Source organism: Ursus americanus, chromosome 6 (assembly GCF_024610735.1).
Source record: "Ursus americanus isolate L20-20 chromosome 6, mUrsAme1.1.p, whole genome shotgun sequence".
Classification (NCBI taxonomy): Eukaryota; Metazoa; Chordata; class Mammalia; order Carnivora; family Ursidae; genus Ursus; species Ursus americanus.
In genome coordinates, this window is record NC_142132.1 from 16,467,592 (window position 1) to 16,481,651 (window position 14,060).

Consider the following 14,060-nt stretch of genomic DNA (forward strand, 5'->3'; position numbering starts at 1 on the left):
ATTTACTGAATAAATGACCTTTCCTAAATGCAGTTTTTAGACTTATGATTTTAATTACTGTAATTATGATTGCATGATTTTATTTTATTTGCTTGCAGATGTTTTTTTAAATTAAGTACTATGCTCATTTCCCCAAAAGTTCAAATACTAAATCGTGACTTACAGATTTGTAAGCAGTAAAATTATCTCCTGGTATATTTAAAACAGAAAGCATATTAAAAACAGAAACATGGCTTTAGAGAGAAAATATTTAATCTATTTCATGAAAAAAATGCAAAGTTTTAGAAAAGAGGCATTAGGCATTAGTGTACAGTATAAATACATTCTTGGTTTTACAATCACATGTATTACACTTCTGAGTTGGTAATGAAGGCTGGTGCACACATTCATTCTAAATGATCTTGTTAACACATGCACTTGAAAAGGTCACTGAAAATAGTCTTGAAATACATGTAGAAATACAGTGTTGTAAAAAAATATATTAATCTGTCTACATTAAACACTTAAAAATACCACATTAATTTTTAGAATGAGAGCATGAATGGAAATATGAAATTGTAAGTTGGATGTCCTTGCATTTTTTATCTTTGGAGGAAAAAAATGTAATCAAACCTTTGGAATGACAGATGTGAAGTCAGCACAGCAGACCAACTCTACTCTCAAAAATAAAACCACAACTATCCACACAAAAGATGGGAGCGTCTGAGTCTCTGAAATTTGACAAATTTATGAAATGTTACAATTTGGGAGTGTATTATACATACAGATCTCAAGCACACAGCAAACTTTGATTTGTCCATAAATCACAAGTAAAGTAGTGACAGCAACAAAAACGTTTCTAAGCTGGTTCTCAATGCACCCTAACGGTGAGAATTTCAAACCTTTAAAAAATAGTAACCTAAATATTCCTAAAGCATTAGGAAGGTGTATTGCAAATTAGAGAGCAATTAATCTTTAAATCACATAGGGTCCTGTGCTTCTCTGGAAACTGAGATAGCATTAGGAATTCTAGGGAAAAAAAATTCCTGCAACAAAACCATTCTGCTCTGTTACTTGTGAAACCATAGCTCCTCGCTGAAACTTCTACAGGAACTACTATTGTTTTTAAAGAAAGGGAAGACTGAGGTGTGGAGAGAAAGCGGTAGTGTACGTTTTACAGCTAAATTTGGATGATGAATGTCACAGGTGCGCATAACGCATTTCAACTCTATACAGGCAAACACGTGTTCGTTTTGAGCAGTGCAATGAACAGGACACGCTCACGCAGGATTGTAATGCTGGTGGGATGGAGAGTGAGGACCACCAATGCTTACAAGAGAAGATTGTCACATGGCAGAGTCCGTCTAGGTTTTCAGAAAGGAACATGTCTATTTTTACCCTTCATTACCATAATTTATCAACTAATATTTTGCCCTGTATATCTTAGTATATATTTCTCATGAGCATAGCACAGTAAAGAATCATACAAATTGGCTGTTTAAACCGGGCATATTTAAATCTGAAGGCCGATGTTTTTTTTCTACTTCTCAGCATTGAGGTCTCATTTCACTGGATTTGAAATCTAAGGATGTAACCAAGTCTATTAAAACCAAAGGCAGTGAGTTGTCCATGTCATTCAGTCTCAAGTTTCCAACATTGACAGCTTTTGCTTCTGCTGCTGAGCAACACCAGCTGTCAGTTGCTACTGAGAGAGGAAGGAATTCATAGCCTGCACTGACAGTCACAGAAGGGCCTGAGTATCCGCTTTTTAGTGTCTTTTAGGATACGGTTGCTGGTACAGGCAGGGAGGCCTATTTGGAAATACCTGTGATTCTTTCCTTTTGGTTGGGGGCTCCCAACACAACTGAACACCCTTCGGTGTACTTGAGAGCGACGTGCCTCAAAGAGGGACACGCTGGACAGTGGAGAACTCTAGGCAAACATTCCGCAGCGGGGATCTAGAGTTCTCACTTTTCAGTTCTAACCTTTGAAAATTATTAAACCAAATCAGCAAAAAAATGGAAGGGTTGCAATCAGAGAAGCTGCCTAGGGCTGCCTCCTGGTCCACTGTACCCAGGCCCTCTGTGGTCGGACTGGCAGCTGGGAGGCCAGAAGCAGCCAGAGGAACCTGCAGGTCTGATGGAGAAGGGCCAAGGCTTGCTGGTCACGGAACACATACAGGCAGATCAGTAAGTCCCTACTGTGTCATACTGTTCTTTAGGTTATCCTATTGCAAGGAAATGGGGAAAACAAACTTCTAATTATGCAGGACAAAATAGTGACTTTTGGTGAGTGTGAATTCATTTAAATAAACTACGTATGTGCCCCAGGAGAAAGAGGAGGAAATCTTGGTGACTAAAAAGTAAATTCTATCTCTAAAGTATGACACGGTAATTACTTTTTAAGTTGTACATTTCCTTATGGGTTTCAGGAATGGGATTTTATAACAATTAACAAATTCTAATAGTTTAAATTAGCAGACTATCTAATGAAAAGATGTTTATAATCTTGTTCCTAGATCACGAATCACCGGTGGAATTTTCCTTCGTTCCTTCCAGTACTTAACACTAGAACAGGCTGACCTGGTGACAACTTTACTGTAATAGAATCACATATATTTAAGTCACTGGGGTGGAGGGTGGGGGGGTGGCGGGTCTCATCCAGTGTCATTTACAAAGCAAGTAAGCAGAGAACTTTGTGTGTTAACAGGCTGGCCAAATATTACGCTTCTAGAACTCATTTTGGTTATTAAAACAGAATGCTCTTAAATATGAAGATGTGTAGGGTCTGAGACAGCCCTGTGCTAAGAATTCAGTTATCCTTTATGACAAGGCCTTATAATTACCTTTTGAAGACCAATTAAGATAGCATTGTTGGAACGCACACTGAAAATCTACTTAATTCCTTAATACATCCGTCTGCCAAGAAAAATTCTGGATAATAACCGAATTTAAGAAAGAATGGTACATACAATCTTTTGGGAAACAAAAGTAGACAGGCTGTTCCAAGCCAGGAAGGATAAGAGTATAGAGTGAAAAGTCCAAAGAGCTATTAGAGTTAAATGGATTTAACTTAAATTTCAAAAACAATCATCACTAGGACTTTTTGGATTCTTTGGGTTGATTACTATTTACCATATATAGCTTTGAAGATTTAGGTCTAAAAAAGCCCTGCTTTTGAGAGGCAACACGGCACGGTAGTTGAGCAGACTCGTCTAAATGGATGGTCCTGAATCTACTGGCGTAACTGCTTGGAACTTCTTAGTCTAGCTTCAGTTTTGTCATGGGGAGATAAGGAAAAACAGCCTCTCAGAAGGCTGTTGTAAGGATTAAGTGAGTTAATGCATAAAAAGCACTTAGAAAAGTGCAAGGCACATAGTAAGCACTCAATAAATTCAGCTATTCGTATTACTTTATTTAAATACTACAGAGGCTGAAGAAAGCATTCACAGAAGTAAGTACTCTTAATTCTGCAGTTTGTTTTCACTCCCCACTAGGAATAGAGGTAGGAATTAGGAGTCCTATATTCAGACAAGATACATCACTCACTCTTCACCTTTTAGTCACTCCACGCAATTGGCCGAGCAATGGCCCAGGCCAGGCCCCATTCCAGCATCAGGCATTCCTCTGAGAACTTGAGTTATGTCACCCACATTTTCACATCTGTAAAATGGGCGTAACGTCTACTTGTCTGATTCATAGGTTACTTTGAAGCTCAAATGAGGCAAAATGCACGAAGGCACTTTGAAGATTTTGTAAGCACCGTCAGAGTGTGTCACAGGAACGGGGTGTAGGGTGAGTACGTCTGGACCCTCTCGAAGTTTATGACTCATGGTTCTGGGTCTGTTTAAGAAAATTTTCATAAAACTGTAGGTTTGTTTCTAACTACAATATTTATAAAATAGTAATATACTGTATTATAAAACTGTTTCTGTTCCTATATCCCAGCTCTATAGAGATTATTAACATATCAGATAGCTGGTTGAGAAATATTTTCCTTTAGGAATTGCAGCTGCAAAGAAAATGTCAAGCTATGTGTTTATGGTCATAAATTATTATCATTAAGCTAATAACTAGCAGTTCCATTAATTACTGAATGCTTTACAAACACTATTTCATTGGATCCTTACAGTCACCCCATAAAACAGATAGAAATAGCCCCATCGTATAGGGTTAGAACCCTAGAGCCTGCAAAGCACATGCTCTCAACCACTACACTACGCTACACTACGAAACACCAGAAACAAAAGTCATGATCATTTCTGTCTTCACCAAATCACACAATTAAGAGAACCCATCGAACACAGGCTCCAAACGATGTTCTGATACTTGGTAATAAAGATGACTTTAGAAAAGTTACATCAGTGCTTACAATTCAGTTCACTTTAAATCTTTAAAAAATGCTTCCAGTTTTTTTTTCTTTCTGAAAATAACACATTGTTCACTAAAAAAAATCACAAGTAGAATTCAAATACTCATAATTTCATTCAGGAGAAGCACCGTTGTCATAGTTCCTCTCTATGGTATTTTTATGCAATTGTGAACTATGGGATTTATTTTTGGATAATTGTCCTTAAACATGATGCCAAATACAATGGTCAGACTGAAGTCTTCTTAAACGGCAGAGATAATAAACTAATAGTAAATTTTGTGCAGGCAGAAAATTATTACTGATACATATTTTCAATAGTTTCCTAAGTTTTCCAACCATGGACAAACAAGCTGAGAGTAAGTTATTTTGGTGACATTAACTCAAACCTGTACTGCCCATGGGAGGATCTTAGACGGAAATTCTTGACTTGATCTTTATTATCTCATCCACATATATGAAATTTTTTTGGTGGTGTTAAGATTAAGGCTTTCTGCGGGCCCAATAATACTAGAACGAGAGTATTAGAACAGTTAAGGAGAAAATTGTTTTGTCATCATTGAACTTTATCCAAGTTACACTTATGGGTGATTAGACTGTTAAGTTTTTCCTTGTGAATGGGTTAAATATTTGCTTGAGGCAGCATTTTAAGATAAGCAAAATTCGTTGCACGATCATACTAATCCTGAGTATAAGTTCAGGGAAAAAAAGTTCTACCACGTGTGAAATGACATTACAAAGATGTGGAAAAAATAGTGACAAAGCAGCACAATAATTTAGGGCAAAGATTCTAGGTGTGATGTCAAAGTGTGTGTGAGGCCACATTACTGGCACTTTGATTAAGGTGACTTAACGAAAACCTTACTCTTTCTAAACTATCACTGGACATAATTTATACAGGAAGGGAAGCAAAAGTTAAAAAAATATGGAAGTCCTTATAGAAAACAGAAGGCAGACAAGGATCAAGTTTTTAAAAATAAACTTTCTAGTGCTTCCTCTTATGTAAGAGGTTTATGTTAGTCATAAGTTCTAGGAACCTATTTATACTGCTCTAGTAGGATTTACAAAAAATCATACTAAATCCATATAAATAATATTTTTAATGTAAGTAATGGTACAGACTGGTGACTGGGTAAGAGTAAGAATGTTCAATAAAACTATACTTTGAAAGAAAAGTATAAGCTTAATACTAACCGAAACTGTCTAGACAAAAGGAATATTAATAGATTCGGAGAAACATATAATATATAACTATATGTGTGCTTCTGTATTATATTGAAACATTAATTGTCAGGTATTTCTGAATTAGGTTAAAACTGCATATACTTCTATCCCAGGGAGTGAAAATATTCTCATCATGTCCAACTGGAAATGAGAAGTATAGTATTTCAAATGAGATTAAAACATGACTTCAGCCTATTCTCTGTAAAAGAGAGTATTAATGTTATACATCCCTTTATTACAGAATGTTTTTTTGTGGAAAGAAAAGGTTTATGAGGTAATTATGTATAATTTTAAACTTTACAATTTACACATCTCTTTAGAAATAGCTTTAGCAGGTTACAAACCGAATCCAAGTCAGGACTACATACTTCCCTACTTCAGAGGTTTAGGACCTGAGTAAGTAAAGCTAGCATGTTCCACACTGTGTTTCAAAAACAAAAACAGGCAGATGACGGTGCTCCACAGATCACATTTCTAATTTGCTTTTGAAGGGGGAAAGGCATATTATGCCATCTTGTCTATAAATATTTATTGGAAAATAAATATAATATACCTAACATTTTCAAAATCCTGTAAGCTGATTAAATCACAAACATGTTGAATCAATTATAGTAAAACCAAGAATAGGCTTTTAAATAGTTATAAAGGGAAATGATGATATTAAAAAAACTTTTCAGTATCTTCTAGTGACAATTTCTTTTTGGTGTTAAAAATAACCCCAGTGTCATTAAATCCCTCTATGTTTCAGCCCTAATATTTTAGAGTAATAAATATATATACAAATTAATAGCATGAAAGTGCCTCACACTAAAATTTTCTTTGAAGGCTTAAAAGTGATTTTTAAAAACATTACAATAAATGATCATAATTTAAGTTCTGGATATGGGAACCAAAAAACCCAAACCCCAACAAATCTGCATATTTTAATGTGTACAAGTGAAATTTAAACCTCTAAGACAACATATATACCCATTTACTCAGATTCCGCTGTCACAATTTATTCTTTATCGTAAATAGTATCACAGACGGTTAATATGTCCCAAAGTCCCTTTCTCCGTGAAAGTTGTAGTCTCTCTGGGGACTCATTCATTATCTGGTAAGACTGTATTCATTCAGAAAAAAGTTAAGGAAGTAAGTCTGTACATCCTTTGACATACTTTTTCTGAACAGAGTTATAAGGCATTAATAATGGTCTGTTAAAATAGCAAATAATTTATAATAAAAATAGAAATTCTCTTTTAAATCACTCTCAACCGAGAGAATCACAGAAGGGATCAAAAAACATATTTACCACCCAGATCTCTTTAAGTTTCTACTGTGATGTGAAGACTTTTTTTTTTTTTTTTTTTTGGCTTAAAACAGACCTTAGGCTTTGAATGGCAGGTGTCCTGATACCAACATGTGGACTGGATCTGAGGTTCTGTTTAAAAGTTATTGTGAAATTTATATATTCAGATGTGCTCCTTGCTACTAATAAAGGTAGAAAAAGTTAAAATATTTGGTTTCATCATTATTATCAGTATTCACTGCAAATTATCTTCATGATAATATTCTAGACTACAGTGTGGACTTAGGTTTTGTGCCAAGTAGCAGCAGAGATTACAAAATCATGGTTCAAATGATGGTCAGTGATTTAGCTGGCACACAGCCCGAAAGAAGGAATTTGTTTATAGTGGATAAGTAAATATGGAGCATAGCTTTATTTTAATATCAGCTGCTAGAACTGAGCAGTGGGTTTCTTGGTATCCAGAGGCAAAAATAAAGCAGCTTTTCCTAAGTTACAGTGACGATGAAGACAGAGGACGGTGGCCGTGGAGACCGGGTAGCTAACTGGCTTGTTAAAATCCGTATTTGAGCTCTACCGGAGCGATGCAGGCTTGGTGTGCACTGCTTATTTGTAAGGGCTGACTGAACACAATTCCCTTCATCATGCAGGCATTGCTGTCTGCGCTACAGTAATAAAGGAACACACTGACAGAGATCACGGCTTCAAGGGATAAGCAGTCTCCAGGAATCTGCAGTGAGATCACTGGTTGACTGGAAATGCTCTCTATTTCTCCAGAGGGTATCTGTCCTTGAAGAAGCCATTCATTGCCTAGAAAATAAAAAGGTAAATTACTAAGACTGTACAAGAAGACAAGTAGGTAATTAGACAAACCTTATGAAGACTAAATTCATTCAATCAACAGATATTTACTGAAAGCCTCTAAGTGCCAGGCATTATGCTCTGTGTGAAGGACATAGATGGGATATAATGACCGCCCATGAGGAGTTCCCAGGCTAATCATCTTGAGATCACGTTGTTAAAATTTTCCCTTTGAACACTGTAAATTGCAAATTTCTACTGAAACTGTACTGAATAATGCAAATATGGCTATGGATCCTTAATGATTGTAATTAAAAATGAAAACTATTAAGTTCTAGAAATAAACATAAATAGGTCATTTTTATTAGATAAAGTGTTTAGGAATAGCATATGACAGTTACAAAATAACCCAGGGTATAAGAATTTTGTACAACTCTGCTGTGACTTTCAAGTCTTTGAAAGTCAACGTCAAGATAATGATGAATTATTAACTATCCAAAGGTAAAAACCAAAAAGTACATTTTTAGAAACAACACTGCATATATTATTCAGATGGGCTCAACAATGTAAATACTAAGATTTTGTCTACCTCATTTTAATACATAACTCATCTTAAATTTACGTAGATTATAACACAAGTCTAGTAAACCACTAAAAATCTTTAAGCTTCTAGTATCAGAATTTTAAAAATGTCTTTATTCATGCAGTGCCTCCTCTCAAAAAGGACATCTGTGTCATATTGAAGAAGGACATGTTTACATGGACATCCAGCTTAAAGAGGGGTTAGAAATCAAGAGCCAGCATCTGGAAAACACAGGACACGCTTTCCTGCCACCTTAAAGAGAAGACGCGGAGCACAGTCTCATGACTTCTCAATGACTTTGGTCATCTGTACAAAAACTGGACCACCTACTGAGTGGTAATGAAATTCTATGTCTACTTTTTAGCTTTTTTTTTTTTTTTTCTTTTCACCTCAGGATGAGTCAACAGACTCGGAGCACCTGCTTCTATCAGGCCTCTCCATCTCCTTTCCAGTGTACTGCTTCTAGTTCTCTGTTGATTGAAAAATCAAATTTGAGAAAAATCTGTCAAGTCAGAGTAAGGAAAAAGTGAAAGGTAAAAATCTAAAGAGTTAAGAGATTTTAAACCATTATTTACAAATTCTCTTTAAAATTCTTTGGCCTTCTTTGCTTACTTTTGTATTGGGGAAAATGTTTTATTTCATGTTTGGCTTGTGGGGAACTGCTTATATTTTAAATCAAAACAGGAACACAATTGTGCTATTTTAATAAACACAGTCTTTTTAGATATTTTTCAGATACATCACAGTGGGATTTGTGGAGTTATAATATGCCAGTGGTGCTTTTATAACCACTTTTCGGGGGGGCTTAAAATCTTCACATGTGCTAACAACTTTAAGATTATATAGATCAAAATTTAGTTAAAAACAGACGTTTTAAGTTCTCTAAATAACTGGCCAAGAAGAAAAACTTTCCTTTAATCATAGATGTACAAATGTACCCTATAAAACAATTTTGAAAAACCTTAAATTATTAGGACTCTTGTCTGAAAGCTTATTTGGCCATGTACAATAAAAACGGAACCACTACTTTGGACAAGTGATAAAATAAGAATTTTCTCTACAGACTTCACCTTAATACTACCTGTATTTTGTACTCCAGTGGCTCATTATTAATCTGTGTGTTGGACCAAATAGACTTGAACACGTTAATTTGTCAATATCGTATTTTAAAAATCAATCCACTGCTCTTTAGTTACACACAGAGAGATGAAATTAACAGTGATCTCCAATCGACGCAGTGCTTGCAGACTGACAGACACGGCACAGCAGCTAAGCCGACTGTCAAGGACTTGCTCTCTGATCTACTGAGGACTGAGGACTGGCCAGGGTTTGAGTACTCTCCTGTCCACAGGACTGGCTCTGAATGTCTTCCTCCTCCACACCTGCAGAGCTCAGCCCTCTCCCTTGTGGTGGGCGGGGGTGGGTTCCCACAGCTCAGTCACCCCAGGGCCAGCCTCCCCAACTCTGACCCAGCAGTTCCTCCTGGCTACACCACCAAGATCTCTGTTCCCTTGGTGTGCATGCCCAGTGGGTAGCTGCAGGACAGCAGCTGCTGCCCTGAGAAGTAGCAAGGTAGGAAGGCATGGAGCCTGGGACTGGGGAAGGCACAAAAGAAGTGTGTCAGAGGGTAGGAGGGGGAAGGCGGGAGGAAGTGGAAGACTGAGAACATGTGAAAGAGCGTGGGAGACCAGGACAGAGGAAGGTCATTAGAGACAAGAAGTCAGCACTTAGTTCTGGACCGCTAATATTTTACTTTACAGTTGCTGTCCACGCTATTAGAGGGGCTGGAAAGCACTGCTATCAGGCAAGCGGCAGGCTGATTCCTTCTTCTACATTAATCAAGAGCACACGGCGCTTCAAATACACATTCACATCTTTACAGTTTATAGTCACTGAATACTTTGAGAATAGACTCGAACAGGAAGTGCTCTTGGCTTCAATGACTACAAATTAGTGAGTAAGGCCAAAGGCTCTGCCTGCATTCTGATCACAGGGATTCATTTGTGTTCAATTACATATCCTCCAACAAGGTTTTATTCTTCTACTTGGATGGCATACTTTTAAGATACGGTTCTGGCATCCATTTTTTTTTATTTATTTTTAAGATTTTTATTTATTTATTTGACAGAGACAGCCAGCGAGAGAGAGAACACAAGCAGGGGGAGTGGGAGAGGAAGAAGCAGGCTCCCAGCGTAGGAGCCTGATGTGGGGCTCGATCCCAGAACGCCGGGATCACGCCCTGAGCCAAAGGCAGACGTTTACCGACTGAGCCACCCAGGCGCCCCTGGCATCCATTTTCTTATAGCAAACAAGTAATGGGGCTCGAGTTCTACCTCTGGCATCTCTACAGAAGAAAATGTAGCTTCAGGCTTAATAACTGGTAAATCAAGTCCTTTTGAAATAAAATGAACAACTGAAAGCTCTAAAGCATTTGACAGATGCCGATCTGGAAAAGTAAAAGATAATAGTAAAACCACCAAAACACTGAATTGGAAAAAGCCTAAATCAAGTTACTTCAGTTAAAAGAGTATGTATTTAAAAATAGCCAACTCAAGGGGAAAGTCCATTTCCTTCTTTAGAACGGACTCTGAGACTTAGATCACTGTATTACTGGAAGGTAGACTGGTAAATACAATTTCATACTGGAATGTTGGCAAGATTATTCTCATACCTTCAGCTGTTAGAAACCAACAACTGGATACTCCTTCGGTCAGCTTGGTTCCTGATGGGAGGTCTAATCTTAGCTTGAACTGGAGAGTCTGGCCTGGAGATGCAGCCACTGGAGAAAGTCTAATGTTTGGAGCAGATTTAGGTAGTTTGGGTAATGTCTTCGGTTTCTCCACTGGGAATGGGCCGTCTACCACAGCGCTGTCAGGTCTGAAGACTGAGAGCTAGGAAATAAGAAAATCTGTTAATTAAAGCACAAGTACTTTATAGTAATTGTAAAGAACTTATTTTTGAACCTTAGTCAAAAAATGAGGTTCTATGTCAATGAAACTTAATTGCCCATCTAGTCTGAATTAGAAGTGTGCTTAGACATCCTCATGATTATTTTATAGGTTCAAAAACATACTTCATCCTGGCAAAAAGGTTGCCAATACTAATGAAACAGAACTAAGTTCATTGTCCAGTATGTTTATAGATGGTAGGAAATTAAAGTAAAACTTTATCAATTTAAACAATTTTCACTGCCAACTGTAAGATGATCAATGTCAGGAGAAATGACACTTGCTTATATGGCAGTCTGTATTTTTATTTTAAAACATATCTTGGGAATTCCTAGAATTTTAGGAAAAAAAACTCTCGCTTTTTTTTTTTCCCCTCAGCCAAATGTGATATATCAAAAGGTAGCTTGAAAATTTTTGGAGATTATATCCTTATCTTTAAAAATTGATTAGAACTAATTTATTTTCAATGTGTTCAGAAATGTGACTCCTAGAGTTTTCTTTGGGAGGTTATCTGGTAAGAGATTGTGTGATCTTTGTTTCCTATGGTGAATCCAAGAATCCTTAAAGAAAAAAACCCCAAAACACCTGGACAACACAACCCATGTAGTACGTATGTGCAGTGTGTCTATGTCTATACTTTTTTTTTTTTTAGATATTTAAACAGATGAAAGTTCAAATTCTCTCCAACTTTCAGTATCTTAAACACTCTCATCACAAACAGAATTTTTATTTTAACAAGAACAGGGCATCCTGGAAGGAGGCATTCGCTCGCTACTCTACCTACATACTTCACGTTCAACCCTGGAGATGGTTTAACCGAAGACGCCTCCTTCTATGCCGTGAGGACTTTAATATCCTTCTTAAAATGATACTCTTATACTTTCAGATTGCTTACCACAGAAATCGTTTTTGTTTCTAAATCCATCACTTTAATTTGATGATTATTGGTGTCTGCAACGTATAATAACTGGCCATCCTCTCCAATACACAAGCCTCCCGGTTCATTGAAAGTTGACTCGGTAAAGCTGGAAGTGATAGCATTACTTGCGTCTCCAGTTCCTGCTAATGTTGAGCAGTTTTTTGTTTTTGGATCCACAACTTTAATCTAAAAAGAAAGAACAAAGCAAGTATATATCTGAAGGTCAATCTCAGGTTCATAGTATAAAAAAGTGTAGTGAAAAGCAAACCAGAGAATTTGACTGCCATTAGCATTCTTACTAAATCTCAGAAAAATAGGCATTTCCAGTGCACCCGAGTGGCTCAGTCAGTTAAGTGTCTGACTCTTGATTTCAGCCCAGGAAGTGTCCAAGTTGTGAGATCGAGCCCTGCATCAGGCTCCATGCCCAGCAGGGAGTCTGCTTGAGATTTTCTGCCTCTCCCTCTTCCTTTGTTCCTCCCCCCACTCATGCGGGTGCTCTCTCTCAAATAAATAAATACATCTTAAAAAAAAAAAAAGGCATTTCCATACTTTCTTTAAAAGCCAAATACTCAAATTATAGTCTCAGGGGAGACACTCCATTCTGAGAATGAAAAACTACGTAAAACACCCAGTTACATCTTATCTCCCAGCAGCAATCTTTAATGAAATTATTTCTGGAATCGAAAAATTTTAAATGTTATTCTTTTCCCTCACAATGAGACCCAATTGAACTGAATTTCTTCTTTCTCACGAGCATCTAACACGGGCTGAGAATTGGCCACTTATGTTAAACCTAATGATTTCCAATTGTGCCTCAATTATGTTAATTTATGGTGTCATCACAAGGTATTAACATTTTCCACTAGTTTTTATAGAAAAGAAAAATGCAATAAAAATGGCAACAGTTGAATAATCCGTGCAATAGAGACAAAAATGGAAATGCTGCTGAAGATGGAATTATTTGCTAGCAGCCACTGCAACTATGCAGCAGCTCAAAAACGTTCCTTTGTTAGTTGACATATTAATTTCCCTGCCACCTGCCGCCTTCTCATTTACCCTGTTACTAAGCAGCTTTGATGGACTGCAATTCACAATTTTTTGCTGTAGTCATGGGGAATTTATTTAGTCCCTTCCCCAGCTCTGAGTGCCATCATATCCTCTTTGCAAAGAAAGGACTAAGAAAAGAACAGCAAAGGCTTGTACATAGTTGTCAAAGACTGTTACACCTCTCTATTTTAAAGTGGCAGTTGGAGGAGGCTCACAGCTTTCAGCTTTTTAAATGCCATAGATGAAAAGCAGGATATTCTAGAATTCTGTTAAGACTCACCTTGTGATTATAAGAGTCTGCCACGTAAAGTAAGTTCCTTTTTTTGTCCCAAGTTACTCCAAGTGGGTGCTGAAGCTTGGCATTGATTCCTACTCCATCAACATCACCAAAAGCAAATAAATTCTTTTTTAAAGAAAGAAACAGCACGTATTAAAATTTTTACAGTGCTACAGCGTAGGGTATAAAGTAAAAAGACTATATATGCTACTTAAGTTAAAGGGGAAATGGGCCTGATTTCATATAAATAGGCCTGGGTATTCGATTCAGACAAGAAAAAAATGACAAAATTTTGAACCTATATTAATTTGTGGCACTTGGTAGTTTTAGTCACAGTAATCACACATCTGGTTAGGAACAGGTCAAGTCTACTAATCTCTTTCCATACTCCTGCCAAGTATCTAATTTACATTTTCTTCTTCCCTCAGTAATCAATATTTTATCCCCCATTCTTCCTGAAGCCTTGACATTTGTGTTACCAAGTAGAGTCAACTGACTTTTCTTAGATGGTTTTGCTACTTGTTTCATTATATTCACATTTCCTTTGGCCTGACTTCCAATTTATGGATAGGCCAAGAACGTGCTCTCCTGAAATAGATTAACTCTTCACAATTTGAAACACACAAGCG

At 37.0% G+C, this 14,060-nt stretch overlaps 1 protein-coding gene and 1 long non-coding RNA gene across 5 annotated transcripts in view; one reads left to right on the plus strand and one right to left on the minus strand.

Annotated features, from left to right (window-relative positions):
- LOC123795976 (uncharacterized) overlaps positions 1–14,060 on the plus strand; it is a 148,748-nt gene that overhangs the window by 126,806 nt on the left and 7,882 nt on the right. For 3 of the 4 annotated variants that reach the window (XR_015724725.1, XR_015724722.1, XR_015724724.1), the window contains 2 exons: positions 3,681–3,773; positions 8,365–12,643. This is a non-coding gene — a long non-coding RNA (uncharacterized LOC123795976). Of the gene's footprint in view, positions 1–3,680; positions 3,774–8,364; positions 12,644–14,060 lie in introns of those variants that run through there. The other variant, XR_015724723.1, reaches the window with a different exon arrangement.
- NHLRC2 (NHL repeat containing 2) overlaps positions 235–14,060 on the minus strand; it is a 60,595-nt gene continuing 46,769 nt past the window's right edge. Inside the window, exons 8-11 of the mRNA XM_045803185.2 lie at positions 13,435–13,557; positions 12,084–12,293; positions 10,912–11,131; positions 235–7,666 (exon numbers count right to left, since the gene is read on the minus strand). Of these exons, the coding sequence (XP_045659141.2) occupies positions 7,410–7,666; positions 10,912–11,131; positions 12,084–12,293; positions 13,435–13,557 (810 nt within the window). The 3' untranslated portion in view covers positions 235–7,409. The remainder of the gene's footprint in view (positions 7,667–10,911; positions 11,132–12,083; positions 12,294–13,434; positions 13,558–14,060) is intronic.